At 40.5% G+C, this 25,406-nt stretch overlaps 2 protein-coding genes across 2 annotated transcripts in view; one reads left to right on the top strand and one right to left on the bottom strand.

Annotated features, from left to right (window-relative positions):
* Positions 1–735: 735 nt before the first annotated feature.
* On the bottom strand, positions 736–12,537 carry MDH1 (malate dehydrogenase 1). Its single transcript, XM_065682224.1, has 9 exons — positions 12,430–12,537; positions 7,119–7,217; positions 6,340–6,436; positions 5,404–5,579; positions 3,901–4,023; positions 3,592–3,768; positions 2,047–2,160; positions 1,748–1,837; positions 736–1,375 (listed from the first exon to the last, which is right to left on the bottom strand). The coding sequence occupies exons 1-9, from the start codon at positions 12,430–12,432 to the stop codon at positions 1,250–1,252; spliced, it is 1,005 nt and encodes a 334-aa protein (XP_065538296.1). The 5' UTR covers positions 12,433–12,537; the 3' UTR covers positions 736–1,249.
* Positions 12,538–12,828: 291 nt separating this feature from the next.
* Positions 12,829–25,406, top strand: part of WDPCP (WD repeat containing planar cell polarity effector) — a 163,384-nt gene continuing 150,806 nt past the window's right edge. The window contains exons 1-2 of the mRNA XM_065682223.1: positions 12,829–12,914; positions 15,696–15,776. The gene's annotated coding sequence lies outside the window, so the exon portion shown is untranslated. The remainder of the gene's footprint in view (positions 12,915–15,695; positions 15,777–25,406) is intronic.

The following is a 25,406-nucleotide window of genomic DNA, read 5'->3' as shown; positions in this document are numbered from 1 at the left end:
TTTTTGAATCCTCATTTACTGACAACAAACAAAAAAAGGGAAATGAGATGACTCCAGGTCTGACAGACCCAAGATTTATGTTAGTACAAGGCAGAAACACTTATACTGGAACAGGACCGACAACTTAGCATTGACATTACATGTATGAGAATACCATTACTATTATTTTAGGTGCTTAGAAAACAAACAAAACAGGTAGTAGTACCTCTTAAGAAATTCCCAGAACAAGAAGCCTAAAATCTCTTCAGTCTACATAAGGTGGGTTACTATAGGCAGGAGTCTAGAAAAGTTGCAGCAACATTCACCTGCATGCTTGGAAAGGAATAATTACAGTACAACGTATTTGAACCTTCCTGAAGTTAAAGGTTGCACCAGGAGAATTCTCAAGGAAGTATATTAACCTCACTTGGTCTTAATCAAGCGAGTCCTTGTCTCCTGCAACAAAAGGCTTTGAAGCTACAATGAAATTAATATTGAGCTACAGTACCAATACTGCTTTTGAACTGTAGGGCTGGAGTACAAATCTGCCTAGAGGCTTTTGTGTCTGATGTTGACATAAAGCAATTTTGCCTGGAAAAAAACCTATGGAAGCGCTAGTCATCAATAAAGCTTCTTAAAACCAGTTTTACTTGGTTTGTTAAAATAGGTCTCAGTGTTTTTTACGTTGTACTATCAAATCCCACTAGTTACACAACCAAAACATGCAAATAAAGTGCAACAAACTACTCTTAGCCATTACATGATTAAGCATCTTTTAATATTTCTATTGACAAACATTGTACGCATAACCAGAGTGAACAGTATATACTTGGGAGTCTGTTCAGTGACAGATGAGTCACTGAACTACTGGTTCAAGGAGAACTATTGGCATTCTAATTTCATTTTCAGTTGAGCCATAGGATGCTGAAGTGATCATAGACTAAGATGTGTTCCAGTAGTGCCAATTTCTAATCAAAACTTGGATTGTGCGTTAGAAGCCAAGGCCAAGGCAAACAATTATTCTGTATCATACAGAGAAAGCAATTAGTACTGAACAGAAAAAGTTTGGTCAACAAACTAGTTTTACTTCTTTAATAACCTTTTCTAATAACTCAACAGGCACAACAGTACCAGTAAGCATAAGGACTTTAAAATGCACGATTGCCACAGACAGTTGACTTGAATACAGTAATAGTGTTTGGTAGCAGACTTAGAGACGACTTTTAGATTCTCCCACTCTGAAATCATTTTGTATTTCTTCAGGATCTAGTCATGCACTGGAGAGGAATTCCACAGCAGTCTCCTTCTCCTCAGTTAACTCCTTAGCAGTTAGCTCCATCTTCTCACGAGAAAAATCATTGATAGGAAGACCCTCAACAAACTTCCAAGTCTTGTCCTGTTTGAAAGCAAAGAAGTAAGAAGGCCCTCCATGTAAGAAGAACAAGCTTCTTTCAGTCTGCATGAAGGAAACTTTGCAGCATAAGAAACAAAGTTTACTGCCTTAAAAACTACATCAGGCAGAAGTCAATTCTGAGTTCAGATGAAGAATGCAACCAGAACTAGCTAGTCAGGTCAGATTCTATTTATCAGTATTTATTTGACAACTACTACACAATGATTAATAATGGTCCCCTCTGTGAAAGGCTGCTAAAACCCCCACGTCCCAGCAACTGCAGTCCCATACTAAAAACACTGCTGTCAACTAGCTCATGTGACAGTTTAGCTAGGTCTTGCAGAAGGTACTTGCATTTAAATACAGTCTTGTTACCTTGATCACAACAGGGAATGAATACAGCAAGTCTTCAGGAACACCGTAAGAATTGCCATCAGAAATGACTCCCATGGAAACAAATTCTCCCTGAAACCAGAAAAGTAAGAGATAAATACATTTTTCACTGCTAGAAGCAAAATCTTCATTTCCAATCTACTGCAACTCCTACAACACTGTATTCCAGAAAAAGGCAGATTCTTCCCCCTCTGAACATACATACACATTTGAGGTCAAAGACACAGGCGTGTAATCAAAGCATTAAGCAAACAAGCACTTACTCAAGAGCAACATCTTACCGCTGGAGTGCCAAACCAGATGTCCCTCACATGATCACAGATAGCTTTGGCAGCTGACATCGCACTGGACAGCTTCCTAGCCTTAATAACAGCTGCTCCACGCTGCTGAACAGTCTACAATTCAGAAAAAAACACCCAACAACTGAATTATAAAACAGCAAGATCACGACTTTAGATAAACATTGTTAGTAAATGCCATGAGGAAAGACTGCCTCACATCACTGATTCCATCAATCAAGATATAGTTTTATTACTAAATGAACATGGCACACAATCCAGAAATACAATCTAGAAGAGTTTTGCCAAGATAAGAACGTAATGGACTATTTCAGAGGCTGGCTTGTTTCTCAGTACCTGCTTTACAGCTAGCAGCCCGCTGATTTCTCTCATACCAACCAGATGTTTCAAGCTTTTACCACCAAGGCACTTCATTCACATTGACAGCACAGATGTCTTGGAGCAACACTGGCAATGAAGATTTTTTTGCTGAATACCAACATGAACTACTTGCTGCTCTTACTGAACTACTTGCTGCATTAAGAATCACAAAATCTTCTTATCTTAGACAAAGCATTTTATCATAAACCAACATTACATTGTACCTAGAAGGCCAAACTAGTATCATGCCTCAGCCACGTAAAGTAGAGCAGGATCAAGGACAGGCTTCTGCTTACACTCTGGTTCATGAACTGTGGTTGCCAGCATACAATCATTTATTCTGCAGCAAAAACATGAACTGGAACAAGCTACTATATCCAAAACCAACATAGGGAAGACCATGATCATATGACAAAACACATCCTCAGTCCCAAGCTGAGGTTGCCTTGGCTAAGTTAAGAGTTCCTGTACCTGGCTGTCAGCATGCTAGTGACATTACAATTCCAAGCAAAGTACAGCTACTTGGGAGTCACGTTCACCAACAGCTTTAGTAATGCTTGTTTTGTTTTATATTGCATTTAGGTAGCCTGTGGTCTTGATCAATTAATACCTTTATTTTGTTTTACTACCCTACATTACTATTTATTATTACCCTACAATACACCTTCACGTGTTTCTAGATTTTTCACATTACTTTTTAGAAATGCCAGTGACAAGGCCACAGATACAGATTTGGAAAGTATGTGTGCATGTGCACATGTATGCACATGCAGGGGGAGAGCTGCTGGGCTTTTTTTGGTGGGAGGGGAGCAGCAAATAGAAGATTATCCCACTTCATCTGCAAAGCTGCCCAAAAAAGTCACCATAGTGAAATATCAGTGGTGCCTATACGTCAGATGAGCTGCAACTGAGCTATGATCAAAATTTTTTCTTGAATCACTTCAGCATTCCAAATGTATTTTTCTAGTAGCATTTACGTAGGTTTTCATAATGCCTTAAATGTTTCGAAAGCAAATAACTGACAGAGACAAGCTATCTGAAGATGACTAGTGAGACAGAAAGAGCTGCTTCACTAAGTCAATCAGTCTCATAGTTTCCAATTTCATATGAGGCTAAGAGAAACCAGAAGCAAACTTAAAAACGAAACAAAACAAACCCAATTCTTACCAGGATAAAGTCTCCCTTCAGCCAGCTGTCATCTTTTATAGCTTCATAAACTCCAACTTCCTTTCCTTTCACGTTTACCTTTGCATGGTTAACATCTGGATATTGAGTGGAGGAGTGGTTGCCCCAGATGATGACGTTTTTCACATCACTAGCAGTCACACCGAGTTTCAGAGCAATCTATTTGGAAATTAAAGATGTCTGTTGTATTAACTTCAGCTTCTCAAGTCACAATCTGCTTTGAAAGCATTGCTCTGTTTGTATTTTGCAGAGAGAACAAAAAGCCTTCTATTTTGGATAGGTTCTTTTTACCTGAGACTTAGCTCTGTTGTGATCCAAACGAGTTAAGCAGCTGAAGTTTTCCTTTGGTATTGATGGGGCTGACTTTGATGCAATCAGGCAGTTGGTATTTGCTGGATTCCCAACTACCACAACCTAAAACCAAAAAAATGTAAGGAGACTGTGGAAAGATGAAGAAGCTGTTTCTGCAAAACAGCTCCCTCAATAGAAATACATGGCTTTGCCTTCAAAGAAGCTATCATAAAGTTAAGTTTTCTAAATCTCTTGGTTGCCCTCAACAAGATTCTTTTACATGTGCATTGTTCATAGTCACTGAGTCTTCTGTAACTGCACAGAAGAATATTTTCTAGCTAGGTAATTTCTTTATAATTTGACATTCAAACATGAAAGAGAACAAGACTTCTAGGGAGATCTGCACAATGACCCACAGCCTCACTGCAAACCTCATGTTAATAGATAGAGGGAAAGCCAGATATGTACACACTAGTTAGCCCACAGTGAATTCTCCATCACCTTTTACATGCTTTCAAGATTGGCTGCCACTGCTTTATATAATTGCTTTATAATTAAGAAATCCAGAACAGTTACTTATCTCAGTGTTCATAGGCAGTCAGAAGTAAAATACTGCCTGAACTTAGATCGATTCCTTACTATGGAAAACTGTTTTTTATTCATCCTTCATTTACTAATGTGCCTCCAATGATTAATGTCAAGCTCCATATACTCTCAATCACACACAATAATCTGCAAACCTCCCTTTGTATTGCCCCTTTTGAAAGAGTTCAGTAAATTTTCCATTACTTTGCATAGTTATATTGATAATTTTTATTCCTACTGTATAAAGAAGCAAACAAGTCTTTAGAAGCAGTAGGAAGTTCATCAGCAGAGGAAGTAGACATTAAAAAGTCAGTTACAAAGCACAGTCGGAGTCTGGGCCTGAGATTAAGAGCAGTAGGAGAGCAGCCACATGATCCCATTAACTTTGCTGAAGGAATCCGAGAGAGAACAATTAAAAGCTTCCAGTGCTCCAAAGACCAAGACAAAAACAACCTAAATAAAGCCGTTTTTTTTGTGGAACTGTAATTCCATATTGATACTGAAGTTAAGGGCCATTATGTTGAAGCCATAGATGGATATGAAGTAGGCAGCTGCATGTAGATAACTTTGTTCTCCCAGAGAAAAGAGGTACTGAGTAGAACACTGCTTTTTAACTTTTTTTATGTAATTTGGTGAGGTTTTTTAAAATTAGTGATAACCAGTTTCAAGTATGTATGGAATACAGCAATACAATGTAAGACTTACCTTTTTCACCAAACAAATTAAGGACCAAACTGTCTACCTATTTAACATACTGTATCTCATCTAACCTTGACTGTGGTGTATTTTCCAGGGCTTAAGGAAAGGAAAGCCTGCACTGAACAGGGTCCCACCTACACAGTATCATTTTACAACATATTTAGATCTCTACATAACTCAACAGAGAGATAACTTTTTTAATTCAGTTTCTGTATTCACCTTCACAGTCTTTTTGGCATACTTATCCAAGGCTGCACCCTGAGACTTGAAAATTTTCACATTCGCTTTGAGTAAATCCTTCCTCTCCATGCCCTCTCTCCTTGGCATAGAGCCAACCAGAATTGCTATGTCAAGGTCTTTGAATGCAACTTCCTCCTTGTCTGTTGGAATGACCTCTAAAAAAAAAGGGGGGAAAAAATAAATCTAAGTCAGATAAATACTCATGGCAAAGTGTTAATGGGAATATTCTTTGGTTCATAAATAGTATATAACCTGATCTGACAACACCACCACCTTCCCATTCCAAAAATACAAGTATATTTGTTTGGCCCTAATCTACAGATTAAATACTTGCTAGTAAATGGTTTATATATACAAACATCTATCTAAAGCTTTATACAGGAATTCTGAAAATGCATGAGAAAACTACGTGAAAAAGATACCTTTCACATGTCTCTATCCAAATTATACACACATATGTACATAGAATCATAGACTAGTTACGGTTGGAAAGGACCTTAAGGTCATCTAGTTCCAACCCCCTGCCATGGCAGGGACACCTCACATTAAACCCTGCCACCCAAGGCTTCGCCCAACCTGGCCTTGAACACTGTCAGGGAGAGCATTCAAAGTTGTTCTTCACTTTTACAAAAAAATTTCAGTGACAAGTACCAACACAAATGAAATTTTCATCTCCCTTTAATTCAAAACAAAGAAGGTTTGATTTTTAGAAGAGGTCATAGCTACATGTTTGGTTGGCTGGGATTTTTCTTACGTACTGTAATAATTACAGTAGCATCTTCCACAAAATAGAAAACTAAGAAAGGATCATGTAATATTTTTTTCTGCTTAACTTCCTGACAGCTACAGAAACTCAAAACTGCAACAGTTGTACTAGAGCATCTTACAGGTATAAGAAAAAATTCTTTTGGGTACCTCTCAGCAGTGGCAAAGCACAATCCTGCAGCTCCATCACTACACCTTCCAATACAGTCATCATGGGGGTGATATCCAGCAGCACAAGAACAAGAGGCTGTGAAGAAAAGAAGGATTTAGTCCAAGTTAGGTGTAACATGATTTGAAAATCAATTTGTCTTGTTATCTACAAGAAACTGCAAGACTTAAAATCCATTTACAGAAAACTGAAGAACTCCAGCATGAGCAGCAACTGAAAGACTGCATAACAGAGAAGGGCTGAATTAATTTTCCCCACTTAAAAGAATAAACTACTTGCATATTGGTAAATCATTCTGAGTATCTAGAAGAAAACAAGTCTCAGAGACTGCAGTTGTGACATCAGCTTATTCATTGCTCCTATGAAAATAAGCTGAGAGTTGGGCTTGTTCAGTCTAGACAGAGAAGGCTCCAGGGAGATCTTACAGCAGCCTTCCAACACCTAAAGGGGCCCACAAGAAATCTGGAGAGGAACATGTAGTGACAGGACAAGGGGGAATGGCTTTAAACTGACATTAGGAAGAAATTATTTACTATGAGAGTGGTGAGGCCCTGGCACAGGTTGCCCAGAGAAGCTGTTGCTGCCCCATCCCTAGCAGTGTTCAAGGCCAGGTTGGACGGGCCTTTGAGCAACCTGGTCTAGTTGAAGATGCCCCTGGCAGGGGGACTGGGACTAGATGATCTTCAATGTCCCTTCCAACCCAAACTATTCTATGATTACTATGCAGCAGAAATAAGTGACAGCTCAGTGTAAGACTTACCTGATCTTTGCCAAACACATCTCCCTTGGCAATGCTGTAGAGCAGCGAGTAGGCAATCTGCCCAGCAGCACCAGTTACCAGGACTCTAACAGGTTCACCCTGCAAGAAAATTCCAGAGACTTACCCACAGCCACACAGTGCAAGCTCACACCATCCCAGAGTGGTAAAATTTAACAGTTGCTACAGAAAAAAAGTTATAATAATTTAACCTGAATGAAAACATGTGCCTAAATATGGATCAGGCCCAGCTCCTGAGATCATACTTCTGTTCTGCTAGAACAACCAGCTATTTCTCTACTTGCTTTTAAAGAAACAGACCAAAAATATCCTTAAGAACTTCCCCTGCAAAAGCCAGGAATAACAATCTATTTGAAAAAAACTTTTAACAATGCTGCCTTTTTAACATAAGGCATTACAATATGTACCCACTTGTACTTCTAACTTACTACAGAAATTTTCTAAACTGACACTTCACCAGCTTTCAGATTCTGTTACTTTTGAGGGCTGTTTGTGGTAAGCAGTTTGAATACTTACTTGCAACCAAAGACTTACTGAATGCCAGAAACCAACAAATGTAGTGGACTTAATGTACTGCCTCACTGAACTGTTACACAGCAATTTAACCAATCCAGAGACAAAAGCTGTATTATGGACACAGACACTAATACCCATAATACAGCTGTGCATTGTCAAACTGACCCAAAACTCCTAAAGACTGTGGAGAAGACTGCCTACATGTTGCTATACTGCAAATGGGGTGGGGGTGGGAATTTTCTTACCCTATAGCAAACCTCCATTCTGTTAAGCAGAAACAGGATGAAGGGAAAGCCGAAGGTTATTTCATATTGAAAATATATAAGGCTGAGAGAGTTGGGGTTGTTCAGCCTGGAGAATAGAAGGCTCCATGGAGACCTTATAATGGCCTTTCAGTACTTAAAGGGGGATTCTAAAAAAGATGGGGGCAAACTTTTTAGTAGGCCTGTTGCAGCAGGACATGGCATAACTGTTTGGAACTGAAAAAGGGTAGATTTGAACAAGAAAGAAGGAAAACAATGAGGGTGGTGAAACAATGGAACAGGCTGCCCAGAGAGGTGGTAGATGCCCCATTCCCGGAAACATTCAAGGTCAAGCTGGACAAGCCTCTGAGCAACCTGATCTAGTTGAAGATGTCCCTGCTCATTGCAGGAGGGGTTGGACTAGATGACCTTCAAAGGTTCCTTCCAACTGAAACCATCCCATGAAAAGGAAAAATATGCCAAAGGACATTCATAACCCAGTATTCTGTAAGCCTGTGTTTTGTGTCTCCCTTTTCCCCTACAGGCAACAGGAAAGGAACAAGCAGGCTCTGACCAGACTGCTGGAATGCCAAGCCTACTTTTTCAAATAATTAAAAACTGGTAATGTGTGTTATGGACAAAACACCTTCCACCTTCAATTATGTCTGAAGTGATTTAATTGCATACTGGGCTACATAATGCAAAGCACAGCCTGCAGAGCAAAGGCTGTCATTTCACCTGGCACTGGAAAGGTTGCAGTTAGAATACTGAGCCCAGTTTTGGGACCCCAAGTTCATGTCCTGCAAGAGGAGGCTGAGGGCATTAGGACATAGTCTGAAGAGGGAGAGGATAAGGGGTGATTTAACAGCAGCCTATTATGACTTCAAGGAATGTTACAAAAATAACACTGCCAAACACCTCAGAGTGGCAGATAGTAGAACAGGGGGCAATGGCTACAAAAGCTAAAAACTCTTCATGAGGGCAGTACTGCTGCACTGCAACAGGGTACCCAGAGAGTCTGTGCAACCTTCAGCCTTAGTGGTTTTCAAGACCGGTATGAAAAAACATATATGACATGACTCAGCAGGGCAAAAGCCTTTTTATCGGGCTGCACTGGACAACCTCCAGACTCAGAACAAGAGAGGTGAGACTGGATGACCTCTAGAGATCTTTTCCAACTGACATTCCTGTCATCGATATTTATAGAAAAACCATTTTGGGATTTGAGTGTATTCTCTCTGCAGAAGCGACCAGCCAAGCACAGCTGCATCATGCTAGCATTAGATAACTGTAAAAATGAGGCCACCCACCCCATTTTTTCCACATGCTGGATAAATTGAGAGCCTAAGTGATGAAGTTAGAATACTGAACATGCAGATTTAGACCTTGAGATGATTTTGACTCCATTATGGGAAGGACACTTTAAATATTTGGTTAAATGGCTACTGGTTATGGTGTTGAACTGCATTATTTAATTTTGAACCTGTCTCACTGTGAGTCTCATCCCTCAAACCTTGTCAAACTCAATGAGGAGGAAGAATGAGAGCAAACCATAGATTCTTGCTGGTTTAAGATCTCAAAATTAGTTTTGGTACACCATTCTTGACTAGGGAAGTGATACCCTTCAAACATACCATAGTGTCTGAATGACACTGGGCAGCACAGATTAAGAGGTGTGTCAGATTTTAAAGCCAGTTTTTCATCATGTTTTTAAGGAGAATCCGCATTTTATTAACATAAAGGGCACAATGAATGCTTTTTTAAGGCAGCTAATCATATTAGTTAGGAAAATAAATGCTAGAAAGTTACTGCAAAATCTTGCTGCTCCAGAACTCACACAGATAACATTAGAATGCATTTGCTTTGAGTTACATGGTATTTTGGATTGATTTCTGAATTGCCAGTAACATGAGCAAAGATTTTAAGAAGTTAGGCTTTGTCCCTTGTAACTGGTAAGCCTAACTGAAGTAGTGCCACAGAGCAGGGAGTAGTCAACAAGAATTTTCTCCACAATATGCACTTTCTGTGCTAATTTTATTTAAACATAAAAAAATGTCAATCTATCCACTAGCATTATAGTGAGTATTTAGTAAACAGGAGAGGGAAGGAGTGGAAAATAACCACAAGAGGTAGGACCACTTTTTTTTTTTTAACCAAGACAGACTTAACATTTAGCCTTGTTTAAAAACAAAGTAAAACACTTTCAGCCATGACTTTGCTTCACCCTCTCAAGAAAATTATGCCTATGTTTGGTTACTACCATACTCCCTGTTCTCCTCCCATCTAGGGCTGGAGAAGGGAGGAAGAAACATCAGCTAAAATAAGGTAGGAGTACTGCTTACTTGTTTTTTCTCTCCAAACCTTCAGTACATTGTATTCACATACAAGCTTCACCCAATCCCCCACACTAATTGCAAGCAATTAGCATCAAATCAACTTTCATGCTCTCTCTTGATTCCAGAGCTAGATCAGCAAGCCAAGAATGCTGTGCTTCTTACAAAATACAGTTAACTCTCCCCAGAAAACTTGCGTCACACGTAAAAACTGGTATCATTGAGCATCCGAGGCTACTTTTGGAGGCTGGATGTTCAGAGAAATCAGTAGCTCCCCAGTGGAAGTTGTAGGCTATACACAATCACATTCAGGCACTTTAATCTGTGCCTTGGCTCCTGCACAGAGCTTCAATGAGAATACTTTCACGCTGTGGTAACTAGAGGTGACCTTTACTCACTCTCAGGTATACAAGAAGTAGAGGACAAACTAAATGACATTTAACTGAACTATTTAGTTTCAAAGCCTTCCCCACTTCACATACAGTTGATGTATAACTAAAAAGTTTCAGGAAACTCAAAAGCAGTAAAGGAAATGATAAAAAGGAAGAGAAAACCCTAACTGAACATTGCATCCCCAGATATCTTTTCCCTCTAATTCAGCAGACAGGAGGATTTCTCCCCTTCCTCAACTATAACAGATAAAAGTAAAGTTTCCGGTATCAAACGAAGAAGCTGTGGGTTTAATGCCTTCCCCCTGCACACATTTTGGCTTAAGAACTCAGTGCCCAAATTATCTCCACAATTACTGATGATATTAGCAGACCTAAAATACTAGTGCCATACATGAAAATAACACTACACTGCAAACTGATTCTGGAGGTTTCAAAAGTAACAGACCAAATTAACCCACAATCTTATCAAATGTAATAACAAGAAAAATCTATGTCCTGTTAACACAGCTGATGGACTTTACATTGTTAATCAGTTATAAAAGATCTCCATAAACATTATTGCTGCTAAACTGTCTGCAAAATATCACCAACATTACTCCTAACGAGTAAAGCCAACTGAGCTAACCCACCTTGCTTGATGAGACAAAATCATTAAGCTCCTCTTGAAAAGTCTAGAGTCTGCCTAACAAACTTTGCATCTATAGACAACATGATTTTATTTCAGACGTTTAAAGCCCCTGCCCCATACCAACTGTGTAATTAGAATACTGAAAGTAAGATGAAAACTGTTGCATTCTTAAAAGTCTGGACACCAAATAAAGTTTCAACTAGCGACTGGAGACCAGCAAATTCATGATAGTCAAGTGAAAGCTCAAGTACAAACTAAAATTTGCTGTCTTGCGGCCACTCCTCAGAACCCATATTTTGAATGGAAAGAGTGGAGAAGTAGGAGAGATAAGATTTACAGATTTTGGTATTTTTTAGGGTATGTCTGAAATAACAAGCCACGTTTTGGGGCACACAAGCATTTTCTCTATAGCAAAGTACTAAAAGTAAAGGTTTGAATAACAGGACATAAAATCTAGAAAACACAAAGATGTTTTTGTAGTTACAAAGGAAGATTTCCGTGCAGGTCTGTGTGTGCGCATACATCTGTATGCCACAGAAAAGCAAAGCACTCCAGTTCACCTGTGCAACCCCCGGGCAGAACCAGAAGGAGTCCTTGACATTTTGCAGGATCTACACAAACAACTGGATTTTTGACAGCAAGCAGGGATGAAACAAGAGAGGAAAACATTTTACACGAGTTTTTCCTTGAGCTAACACCGAGCTGCAACCAAAACCTTTCAAGTCTCATGAAATGAGGGAGCAGGCATTCCCATCTTCCCGAAGGTAATGGAAATTAACCAGCGAGGCTCGGGCGTTAGGAAAGGGCGCGATTAAGACGACAGCGACCATATGCTGCCCCTCTGCTCGCCAAAGAGGAGCCAAGGGCGATACCAAGCCCGCACTGCGGGGCATGCCACCGACCCCTGACTCCCCAGGTTGGAAGAAGGTGACCCCAGCGCGGCCTCCGTGGGTGCTAAGGAGAGCCCCAGGCGACCGCCAGGCCCCTTTCCTCCTGGGTGCCCAGAGCACATTCAGACCACTCACGGAGGAGCCCAGCGAGGGAGCCGGCGCCATTTCGCAGCCACCTCCACCTGACGGAGCCCCCCGTCACAACCGCCGCGGCGAAGGGGCATATCCCGCCGTCACCCCGACCCAACCACCCCCTTCAGGAAGGGCCACGGGCTCAGGGAGCGGTACCGACCATGGCTGCGGGAAGCTGCGAGTCCAACCGCCTTGAGGTCACCTCTAACAGCACGACCGGGGCCGCAGAGCCGCTGCGCTGAGCTGCCGCGGGAAGGGGCAGGGGCGACGAGCGCCCCGAGGCACGCTGGGAGATGTAGTCGCTTCTACGGCTCACTCCGCGCTGCAGTCTGCCACGCGAGTACTACAACTCCCGGCGTGCCTCTGGGCGCGCTCGCCCCGCCCCCGAGCGCCATTGGCTCGCAGCTGCCCGCCCCCTCCTCAGCTTTCCCCATTCATTGAAGCGGAGGCCACGGAGCCGTTAGGAGACAATACTCTATTTCCTTCTTTGCGCATGCGCTGAGAGACGGCGGGTTGCGGCAAGGACGGGTATTTCTGTTTGCGCATGCGCCAAGCGGGAGGAGGCGGAGGGGTCCGAGGACGCGTCAAGGAGGCGCATGCGCGCCAGGCGACAGACACCGGTGGAGGACGTCGACCGTTGCGGGAGTATGTGTCTGCTGCGCGTGCGCAGGTGGCGGTGTTTCAGTGGTTGCTAGGTGACGGGCGGTGCCTCCCCTCCCCAGTCCTGGTCCCGTTCCCCCCCCCGCTTCCTCGGAGCGCTCGGTGGGTTCGGCGGCGCGGCCCGGACGTGCCGTTCCCGGGGTGGGCAGCCCGGCGGTCCCGACCTCTTTCCGGGCGATACCCGCAGGGGCTTTCCCCTCCGCTCCCCCCCTACTTCAGTGAGGCCGGCGGGCAGGGGCAGGAGCAGGAGCAGGGGTGGGGGGCGCAGGCGGTGCCTCCTCTCCTCAGGCCCAGACAGAGCTTCACAAAGTCCTGTCAGCTGCGTTTGGCCGTTTCGTTTGATTTACTTGTAATGGGGAAATTCGAGAGCTTACCCGTGCTGTTCTGCTGTAACAGCGTGACTGAAGTAGCGGTCTGTTGTACAAAAATAAAACTATTCATTTAGTGGTATTTTTGATTGTGCACTGCAGTAAACTTTTTGGGTCTGTGCCAACCGCGAGGCTGGTACTGGAATAAATAGCAGCAGCAAAACCCAATTTCCTAAACTGTGTTAAAGAGAGCCTTGTGTGGCACAGTTGGTTATTTTCTTCCTCACATCCTGATGATGTAAGGAACCTCCAGATGAGGTTCCTTATTGGACAAATTCTGTAATTTATTATGAAGTCTCACTTGTCTGAATGTATTCCTATAGTAGTGATAAATTTTACACTAGTCTTTATAGTTGACTGTATTTTATTGCTTTGGTTTGGTTTTTTTAACGATCTAAACAGCATGTACAGTTACGCCATTTCTTCCTCAGTCCTCGGAAATAAGAAATTACTCCTTTAGGGCAGTGGGTATAAAGCATAAATATTTATGCTTGTCATACAAAAGCGCTCTCGTTTTAGCACGTCTTGTTGCTAACCGCGCTCATGCCACAGCTCAAAACTGTGGCTTGAACAAGCCTCTAGCTGAACCTCCAACAGCTTCTGCAGTACAGCAAACTGCAGCGTCGGAGATGAAAAGGTACAGTTGTACTTAGTGTATTTTAAATATCAGACTATAGTGTTTTATATAGGTTAAAAACCGTGCATTTTTAATACATACGGATGAAGATTGTACCTAGTTTATCCCTTAAGGGGATGAATTCGAAAGGCAAATAGCTGCAAGCAAGGCTGAGGTCTGGTTTGCTGGGAAAGGTAGAGAAGCTTGGTAAGTAGAAGGGAGCTTGTTTTCCAGTCAGATTATTCCAGAGTGTCTTGAGATGCTTTACACTGGTGGTGCTAACCTTTTTTGCACCTGGATATTGTACAGACTTAATTAACATGATCTAAGATTATTTAAGATTTAAATGTACACAAAACCTGATGTGGACCCACATGAGCTAATTTCCACTCAGCGTAATGGGTTCAGTTTAAATTGATTGCTTATCAATTCTCAACTAATTCAATGTTAACATGCTGTAAACTGATTTGTGTGTGTCAGCATAGCAGATTGTGTGGGGTTAGTGGATTTCAGTTAATTGAACTTCCTTCTGTAGATAAGGCTCTGTTTTCAGTCTCAGTCCTTTTTTTGGCCAAGTTTATGCTCCTTGAGTTATTTGGTGTTGGAAGATAGCAACATATCTTGTGTTGAAAGTGATTTGTAATGAGTATGTTGTAAAGCCATGTGTAAATGCTTTTGTGTGTCAGTTTGTTTTAAATCTGTTCCCAGTATAATTAGTCTGAGATGGAGTTAAATTGGTGTAGGGCTGTTTGCACTGTCTTTTGTGCCGTTTTAACTAAAGATACCATAAAGTTTTGCCTTCTGTGAATGTGAGCTGATTTTTAAAGTTAGTGAAACTTAACAACTCCACTATTTTCTTGTTACTTGTCTTAGATTTTATTTCTACTTGTTAAGATTTAGTATCGTTGAAGAAAATATAAATGTATGAAAATAAATGAGTGATGCTTTTGTCTTCCCATCTGTTTTTTTATAAGTCCTTTTCCTGGTGTTTTTTAGTTTCTAAAATACATCCTTTGCTTCTGGATGGAAACATTTCTGGTGGTGTAGGAAGTTTTGGTCCTTAGTAGTGTTTCTTATGCTGTCGTCACTGTAGGAATCTGTAAACATACAGTGTTTGAGTTCCTGCAACCCAGTCTTCCAAATCTTCTCTTCCAAATCTTCTTCCATCTTCTCTTTATCTTCAAGAAGTGTGGTATATTTGATTATTATTTTTTTTTTTCCTGACTTACTAGTCTTAGCACCTTTTCAAAGTTTTGGATATTTTCATTCCAAATGTAATGCTGGTTTTCCTGTCAACTTTGTTGTCAGATTTCCTCCAGTTTGTTACTGTCTCATAATTTTCTTGCCACATTTGTGCTTTCGATTGACAATATTATTTTTTTTGAGATCATAAGGTAATTATAAGATGTAATTTTTTAATATTCTTTAGTGCTTCCCCCATGTTTCATTAGTATGTTTCTTTTGTGTAGTGCTTTAAGACAAAGTTGCATAAATAAAACATATTATGTGCAAAAGAAGTAACAGAAATTTAATGTACACATGGATTAAGCTCTCAGTTTAATCTTGAATTACACTTTACAGCTTTTGCTCTAAAAAGCTATTGAATTACTTGGAAGTCGTGTCATTAAACAATACTTAATAGTCTAGATAATTTAGTTTCCATTTTGGGGGGATTAAGTATTATTTTTCAAGACAACTAGTAGTTTTGAAGGGTAGGATGACAGAATTTTCTTTCTCTTTTTTTTTAAATAGATTTTAAAGTAAATTATTTTCTCTTAACAGCTGCTGTGTCCTTTAACTGTATTTTGGATAGAATTTTGGTTTTCTTCATTTCCACCTACAGAAACAGATGAACTTTTTTAGGTAAGTTTTTACACATAATTTTTAATAATTTGTAAAGTTATGTTTTTATTGTGTCCACATATAATGCAGTTTTTCTTTTATGCATTTACTTACAATTTTTAGTACAAAAATGTGTCTTTTGTAGCTAAGTCTATGTGATAAATATGTTTAAAATGCTTAAGACTATGTGGGGTTGGAACTAGGTGATCTTTTAAGGTCCCTTCCAACCCAAACCATTTTATGATTCTATGTAAAAAAATAAACTATAAAGGCCAGTTTCAGTCCTAGAAATAATAGTAGAATTGGAATGGTTTTGGAGCATCTTCTGGGTTATGATCCAGGGGAAGAATAATAAGGGATTTTTCAGAAATGAAAGAAAGCATTACAAAAAAATACTGAAATGGGATTAAGAGGATCAAAAGCTATTTCTTAAAGTATGTGAGAAATCTTTAATAGACTTTGAAAAAGATAAAGACAGATATAAGCAAGAACAATTAAAATCTTAGTTTAGAAAATTAAAATAGACACATTTTCATTAGGAATTTATGTTTTTATATGTTATTTTTTGTATTCATAATGCTAATGTCCAAAGCTAATTTTTCACTGTTAATTTCTAAACTTCAGAGTTATGTGATACTGCATAGACATTAAATGGTATGGTCAAACTGGCATAGCTAGAAATTCTGCTTATAACCCTGTTCTTTTCTTTTGATTGGGTTTTTTTGCTGTGGTTCAGAAAACTTTCTTAAAGAGAAATTTTACCTTCTATAGAACTAGTTTCATTTTATGCTATGGTTTCATTTTTACTTCTTAATAATTGAAATATTTTTACATAATTAGAGGTAATTAATCATTCATTAATTGATTTATACATCCTTTAGTATATTTTTAATAGTTAGATAGGATGCCATAAAACATTCTGTCCTCAAGTGCCTACCATGAAGAGACACAAATGATATCCTGCAATGTGTATTAACAATCTTTATGAATTCTTAATGAGTCAAATCTTAATAAACATTGTGACCAGAAAGTTCTTTTTTATTTATTATTTCTAATTAAGTTAATCATACAAACAGCTACTGTATGTTTGACAGAGGACACTAACAATTAAGGCCTCCATTGCTGTCTGTGTGTAGTTAGATCTGAGATGGTTGGTCTCGCGTTCACATGCCTCCAGTGCCTGGAGTGCAGTTCAGGTATTGCAGGGCTCCATCACTGACTAGGGATTGTGGTATAGCGCAGTGGCTTGGTAATAGCAGCCCTGTTGTAGGCAAAGATTTAACATCGTCCACCATCCATGAACTATTTTGGGAGGATTTTCTTCTCACTGTTCTTAAAGTACAGGGTTTAGAGAATCCCTGTTAAAAATCAAACCAAACCAACCAAGATGTACACATATGCACACAAAGCCTTTGGTATGTTGGCTGTAAATTCAGTTGATCTCTGAATCAAAAAAAAAAAAAAAACAGAAAAACTGTGTTGCTGGTGCATGAGAAAGTCTTGCTGGATTCTCTTTTACCTTAACACGCACGTTTCTTGATTGAACAGACACTTTGTGACAGTGTGTATGAACTTTCTACTCGCTAATTGCAGTGTGTGGAGGAGGTTGGTTGTGATTTGTAACTTCTAAGTGAATTAGGTACTTCTTCCCATGGTAGGTGAGCTGAGATGTTAGAGGCTTTTGCTAACCACTGTGAGATGGGAAATGGAGAAGCGGGAGGAGTAAAAGCATCCTTTGAAAATAGGAGAATGGCATGAGTACAGCAGAAGGTTCTTTTCTCTATTTGCTGTCTGCCTGTTAGCTAAGTGGGTTTCCAATTAGTTAACTATTTGAAACACTTTCATTAAAGTGTGTCTAATGAGATTTCTTTCCATATAAAAGTATATATGAGTATATATTTCTTTCTATATAAAAGTAATAAAGCAATTGCCTTGGAAAATAGGACTTCCTAATTGAAATGCAACAAGAAGAATGTCAGGTTAGAGATACATGTAAAAAGAATGCCACATTGATCACAAGAAATGGTACATTTCCTTGGTTAATTGGATTTTTTGGAGTGTGATGAAATTGTTGTATTGATATGGTGAGTTTCCAAGGCATATACATCACATTGCTCCTTTTGAATGAATGTTGTACTAACCTGTTTTAATATGTTCCTGCTCAGTAAAACTAGCATGTTAATGCATAAGCTGTGAGCATATGAGCAATGAAACTGCTTTTTATGAACATCTGAAATTATCTTGGTATTATGCAATAGCTTCTTCATTCAGTTTCTTCTTGTTTTATAAAACAACATGTAAGTGTTGATGTGTTCTAAACCCAGTTAGAATAGGCAGGTTGATCTTCTAAAGAACAGATAACCTGTGTAACAATTCTACAAAATTATTGAGGTGTCATTATCCAGAATGAGTTTTTCTCCCTCCCCACCCACCCCCAGTTATTCAATGGTGTTTTAAAGAAAATATCGCTAGAAATACCCGGGGAGGGAGAATGATGTCTTACAATGCTGACTTTTTAAAGTTAATTGTTTAAAAAATAGCTCTTTGCAGAAGGAAAATACCATTAATTTTTTATCTTAATGACATTACTCATATGTGAAACATAACTTTTAGAACATGGATTTATCAGTAATAAGCTTAAGAGCCAACTAAACAGTTTGTTTCTTGTGTGGAGGCTTGACTGCTGCTTCACAGATTTATTTTGGTGTCTGGCCTACTTTTGGAAACCTTATCCCAATTGATATTTATGCAGCAGTAGAGAGACTATGGATGGCTTTTGTGTTTCTTATAGTACTGTCCATATTCAGTGTTTTTACTGATCCTTGAGGAAAGAAAGAAGAAATTGTATTTATTTATTCTGCTCATGTAGACACAAGTACTCAATTTCTCCACATGCTTGTATTTAGTCAGTTGCACACTGTAAACCTAAATTGTCACCTTCTTTTAATGGAAGTGTAGGCCCATGATTCCAGCTGAGTCTGTTTGCCATACCAGTGCTACATAACTTTGAGTTTCCTGCAGCTCCAGAGCATGCAATGTGTATTTTTGTTGGTCTTTCAGTGCAGAATGTTGACAAGAGTTGTGTCGGAACCCATGAGAATGATTCTTGGTCTCATGCTGTAAGAAATCCAATGTTTAAAACTTCTGGGCATGTCATGGAGGCAGAGTTGCCTTATCCAGCTGGGATGGTGTTGAGGTATTACTTCATTTGAACTCATCATCGTAGTCTTATTGTCTGAAGCAGTGTTCTGAGCCGTAGGAGAGAGCCAAGGAGTGTGCCTGTATGTGCCCAGTATGAATGATAAGGGAACTGTGTCATGAAACAAAATCAGGAGTGTGACCGCTTTTTTTTTTTTTTTTATGGACACAAATGATAGAAAAGAAAGTAGCTGCCTCTTTGGATGAAAGAGGCTTCTCCAGGAAGTAACAAACAAAAGGGAATCAGGATTAGAGTTAGTATTTTTCTTGTTTGTTTCTAGAATGATATAGCTATGCCTTTTTGTTAGGTTTAATTTGCAGTCTACCCTTACCTGTATTGAGTAAACATGGTAATGTACTAACACATGAATGGTGAAAAGGTTGGATCCTAATTGGGTACTTTGAGTCCTATTGAAAAGCTGTTACTCTTGACTATACAGTAGAATATATAATTTTTAATATGGGCAAAACCATGTACATCTATTTCATGACAGGTAGTCCCATTTATTTACAACAATGGGCAAGATACTGCTTTTCAAGTTGCCCACTGTCTGACTTAGAAGACTATAAAGTATTGCAATGAAATGGCCTTTTCCTTTTATGGCTCTCTGACAAACAGGGTCTAGCCTCAGTGTATTAGTCAAGGGAGCTAGAAATACACCACAGTTAAATTATGGGTTTGTATCTCCAGGTGGTGCTTGAATTCATGGTTGAAGACTGTAGAAATTAATTTTGCTAAAGCAAGAAACAACAGGACATTAAGCTACTATGCCAGCTTTAGATGTATGCTTCAAAAATTTTTTGCTGCTCAGCATTATTCAGTAATCTTTAACTCAAATTGCAGGAAATATTTGAAATTCCATTCTAACAATATCCAACAGAGAATATTAAAGAAGCATTAAATTTCAAATGCCTGAGGGAGAATGTTCTCTTGCAACACCGTGGGCATTTGGATCTCACTAGTATATGCAGTATTATAGTCTAATGTTATGCTTTAGTTGGTCTAAAATGAAAGCCCAATTTTAATTCTATCTCCAAAAACTTGGCATACTGCAGTGAAAAATAATTTATTTGAATGTTGTTTTTTAATACATTGCAACTAACTTTAAAGCTTCCTTATATAAAATTCCCACTATGGCTTTTTGTAATCTGACTCTTTCATTAAAACTTCAAATATACTTCCAAAGACTTATCTCAGTGCTTTCATTGCTAATTTGCAAGTTATGAGATCCCAAAGTTACCAAGAAAGTTCTTCTCACTTTATGCAGTTTTTCTCTTAATAAACCAAAACCTTAGATTATCTTTGTAAATATATAAAACACCAAACGAGAAGACAAATACACTCTTAAGAGGCAATATGCAAATAAAAAAAATGGGATTTAAAGATACATTTGCACAATTCTGCACTAGTTAATTTGGCAAACCCGTTAGTGAACTTAAGTCAAAAAAGTGCCGTTTAAACCTTTATGTTTTTATAGCCTATATATGCCATGTCTGATAGCAAAGCTACTTCAGAAGTGAGTCCCCAGCTTACCAGATGCTGGGGAAAGAGCAGAAGAGTATTTCTAGCAGATTTAGAAAATCTCTAGCATGGATATATTTCTTGCCATACAATTAAGTATCTTGGTATGTGGCAGAACAAGGGCAAGTGATGTGTTACTGTTGGGAAATTAAGAACTACAGTTTTTAGAAAAATAGTAGGGTTCTTTTCCACCTGTAGCTGACTTTTTTCCTGTTTGCACTTTTGGCTGGTGTAGACAGAGTAGTGTCGAGGAAGATGTTGATGGTGTGATACTTGATACACGCTTAGAGTTTCAATATTAGTGAGCCAGTTGCTTGTGAAACTGGACCATTGTAACTTGCCTGACAAATGAGATTGTGGGGCAAATGTGATTTAAAGACTTCAAAACTGCAGAGAGAATTCAAACTAACAGTGTACTTCAGATGGTTTAAGATGCATAATAAATGCAACTTAATAAATGGTCTTGTTTTTCGTCATGGGGGGTTGGAACTAGATGATCTTAAGGTCCTTTCCAGCCCTAACTGTTCTATGATTCTATGTGGATATCAGATCTATGAGTATAGGTGTACATGTATTATCATGCAGATATTAACCCATTTGTGCAAATATAGCCATGTGGAACACAAATAAGTGAAAATTCATTAACTGTATCATTAGTTTAACTGCAGTGCTAGACTCAGGTCTTGCCAAATTAATCTCACTGATTTCTGTAATGAAAGCTAGTGCAGTATCACAGCCCTGGTGCAGCACTTGCTGCCCCTGCTGGCAACTCCATTGTAGTACTGGTGGACATCAGTTTGCCGGCTCAAGGCCGCTTTTGGACTCTGAATTACCACATACCTTTTAATGGGAGCTGCGGCCTACTGACTGTTGATAGGCTGTTTTTCCATCATAGTTGGTCTCAGGCAGTTGTACCGAAACTTCAGGCAAGTGGAGTGAGATGCTACCTTGTAGATGCAGTTGTCATTAGATAAAGTCTGAGAGATAATTATTTGTTTGAATGCATCTCTTGGAAGACAAGAGTATTCACATCGGGGTAATGACATCATTATTTAAAAAAAAAAAAAAAATAAAAAAAATGTGTAATTTTTGGACAGAAATGACCAAACTCTTAAGAAACGCACCCTTAAAGAATATTTCACAGTTCTGGAGGGCACTTTGGTTTTGCAAATATTGAGCCTGTCTTGCTTGAGAAACAGAAAGCTTATAAAGTGCGTAAGAAATATATGTTGAAAGAATAAGCCTATATGGATGTCAAAATCAGTCTTACTACATGGCTGTATTTCCAATTTTATTGTCATTAAAAAAATCTGTAATTACACTTCTTTGATAATTGTTACATTAAGTGTCTGTTCTTTAAATAGTAGTATAAAGAAAAACAGAAGAAAATGTAAAGCTTGATGTGCTGTGGTACAAAGCTATTTGTACTCTATCTAACCTGGGCTGTGTATTTAAGTAGATTATTCCAAATCCATTGTTTTGCCAGCTTTAATGCCGATAACATGGCCAGATGCAGTGAATGTAATGCAGTGAGTTGCAATGAGTTACCTACACCTTCCACTAGAGCAGGTTGCTCTAAGCTGTGTCCAACTGGCCTTGAACACTGCCAGGCAGCCACAGCTTCTCTGAGCAGCCTGTTCCACTCATGGTGGAATTCCCCCTCATAATAAGAAATTTCTTCCTTATATCTAATCTAAATCTGCCGTCTTTCAGCTTAGAACCGTTGCCCTTTGTACTAGACACCCTCATGTAAAAAGTCTCCTTATAATCTCCCTTGAAGTATTAAAAGGCTGCAATAGGGTCTCCACAGGGCCTTCTCTTCTCCAGTATAAAACCTCAGCTCTCTCAGCCTTTCTTAATAAGATAGCTGCTCCATCGCTTCAGTCTTTTTTGTGGTTCTTCTCTGGACCCATTGTAACAGGTCCACACCTTTCTTGTACTGCTGGTACAGTCTCACAAGAGTGGAGTAGAAGAGGAGAATCCCCTCCGTTGGCCTTCTTTTTCATCATTCTTTTTATGCAGCCCAGGAAATGGTTGGCTTCTGGACTGCAAGCACACATTGCAGACTTATACCTGATTTTTCATCTGCCAGCATTCCCAAGTCCTTCTCTGCAGGGCTGCTCTCAATACATTCATCCTTCAGTCTGTACTGCTTCTGGTGATTGTTCCAACCCAGGTGCAGGACCCCGCACTTTGCCCTGTTGAACCTCATGATGTTGACACTGGCCTGCTTCTCAAGGCTGCCAAGGTCCCTCTGGATGGCATCATGTCCCTTAGAAGTATCAACAGCACCACTCAGCTTGGTGTCATCCACAGGCATGCTGAGGGTACATTCAATCCCACTATGTCATTAATAAAATTACTAAGCAGTACTGGTCCCAGAACAGACACTTGCAGGATACCATTTGTTACTGATCTCCATTTGGAGCTCCAGTGAGCTGTTGCCCATGCAGCTTTTTGGATATGGCCATTGATCAAGTCCTTATCTTTACAATTCAGAGGCAAACATGTTCTGTAGGACTGTGTCAAGGTCTTCAGAGAAGTCAAGGCAGATAACATCAGTTGTTCTTCCAGTGTCTACTACTGCAGTCATTCTATTGTAGAAGGCCACTAGATTCACCAGGCACAATTTCATAGAATCACAGAATCATAGAATAGTTAGGGTTGGAAAGGCCCTGGAGATCATCTAGTTCCAACCCCCCTGCCATGGGCAGGGACACCTCACACTAAACCATCCCACACAAGGCTTCATCCAACCTGGCCTTGAACACTGCCAGGGATGGAGCACTCACAGCCTCCCTGGGCAACCAATTCCAGTGCCTCCCCACCCTAACAGGAAAGAATTTCCTCCTTATATCCAATCTAAACTTCCCCTGTTGAAGTTTTAACCCATTACCCCTTGTCCTGTCACTACAGTCCCTATTGAAGAGTCCCTCCCCAGCATCCCTATAGGCCCCTTCAGGTACTGGAACGCTGCTATGAGGTCTCCACACAGCCTTCTGTTCTCCAGGCTGAACAGACCCAACTTCCTCAGCCTATCTTCATACAAGAGATGCTCCAGTCCCCTGATCATCCTTGTGGCCCTCCTCTGGACTTGTTGCAACAGTTCCATGTCCTTTTTATGTTGAGGACACCAGAACTGCACACAATACTCCAGGTGAGGTCTCACAAGAGCAGAGTAGAGGGGCAGGATCACCTCCTTTGACCTGCTGGTCACGCTCCTTTTGAGGCAGCCCAGGATACAGTTGGCTTTCTGGGCTGCGAGCGCACACTGCCAGCTCACGTTCATTTTCTCATCGACAGCACCCCCAAGTGCTTCTCTGCAGGGCCGCTCTGAATCTCTTCTTTGCCCAATCTGTAGCTGTGCCTGGGATTGCTCCGACCCAGGTGTAGGACCTTGCACTTGTCATGGTTGAACTTCATAAGGTTGGCATCAAGCATGTCAAGGTCCCTCTGGATGGCATCCCTTTCCTCCAGCATATCAACTGGACCACACACAGAATCACAGAATCACAGAATCCCAAGGGTTGGAAGGGGCCTAAAAAGATCATCTAGTCCAACCCCCCTGCAAGATCAGGGTAACCTACAGTACATCACACAGGAACTTGTCCAGGCGAGCCTTGAATATCTCTAGTGTAGGAGACTCCACAACCCCCCTGGGCAACCTGTTCCAGTGCTCTGTCACTCTTACAGTAAAGAAGTTCTTCCTGATGTTAACGTGGAACTTCCTATGTTCCAGTTTACACCCATTGCCCCTTGTCCTATCACTGGATATCACTGAAAAAAGCCTAGCTCCATCATCCTGACACCTACCCTTTACATATTTGTAAACATTGATGAGGTCACCCCTCAGTCTCCTCTTCTCCAAGCTAAAGAGACCCAGCTCCCTCAGCCTCTCCTCATAAGGGAGATGTTCCACTCCCCTAATCATCTTTGTGGCTCTGCGCTGGACTCCTTCAAGCAATTCCCTGTCCTTCTTGAAAAGAGGGGCCCAGAACTGGATGCAATATTCCAGATGCGGCCTCACCAAGGCTGAGTAGAGGGGGAGGAGAACCTCTCTTGACCTACTAACCACTCCCTTTCTAATGCACCCTAAGATGCCATTTGCCTTCTTGGCCGCAAGAGCACATTGCTGGCTCATGGTCATCCTCCTATCCACCAGGACCCCCAGGTCCCTTTCCCCTTCACTACTTTCCAGCAGGTCACCCCCCAACCTGTACTGGTACATGGGGTTGTTCTTCCCCAGATGCAAGACTCTACACTTGCCCTTGTTAAATTTCATCAAGTTTCTCCCCGCCCAACTCTCCAGCCTGTCCAGGTCTCGCTGAATGGCAGCACAGTCCTCTGGTGTGTCAGCCACTCCTCCCAGTTTTGTGTCATCAGCAAACTTGCTGAGGGTGCACTCAGTTTCCTCATCCAGGTCATTGATGAAAATATTAAACAGCACCGGTCCCAGCACCGACCCCTGAGGAACTCCACTAGTCACAGACCTCCAGCTAGATTCTGCGCCATTGACCACAACTCTCTGCCTTCTTCCTTTCAACCAGTTCTCGATCCACCTCACTACTTGATCGTCAAGCCCACACTTCTTTAGCTTATCTATGAGGATGCTGTGGGAGACAGTATCAAATGCCTTACTGAAATCAAGAAAAACTACATCTACCGCTCTACCATCATCCCTCCACCTAGTCACTTCCTCATAGAAGGCTATAAGGTTGGTCATACATGACTTCCCCCTCATAAAACCATGTTGGCTGTTCTTAATGACCCCCTCATCCTTGATATGCCTAGTGATGGAGTCAAGAATAAGTTGTTCCATCATCTTTCCAGGGATGGAGGTAAGGCTGACCGGTCTATAATTACCCGGGTCCTCCTTCTTGCCCTTCTTATAGATTGGTGTGACCTTTGCCACCCGCCAATCCTCAGGCACC

This window comes from Lathamus discolor, chromosome 5, assembly GCF_037157495.1.
Source record: "Lathamus discolor isolate bLatDis1 chromosome 5, bLatDis1.hap1, whole genome shotgun sequence".
Lineage (NCBI taxonomy): Eukaryota > Metazoa > Chordata > Aves > Psittaciformes > Psittacidae > Lathamus > Lathamus discolor.
The sequence above is the reverse complement of the archived record's forward strand: the minus strand, read 5'-3'. Positions and strand labels throughout refer to the sequence as shown.

Excerpts from the sequence above, each read along its gene's own strand:
- MDH1 (XM_065682224.1), bottom strand. Across the intron at positions 6,437-7,118 it reads ATGTGTTTGGCAAAGATCAG|CCTCTTGTTCTTGTGCTGCT; the intron begins GTAAGTCTTACA and ends TTTTCTTCACAG. Across the intron at positions 3,769-3,900 it reads ACAACAGAGCTAAGTCTCAG|ATTGCTCTGAAACTCGGTGT; the intron begins GTAAAAAGAACC and ends ATTTCCAAATAG.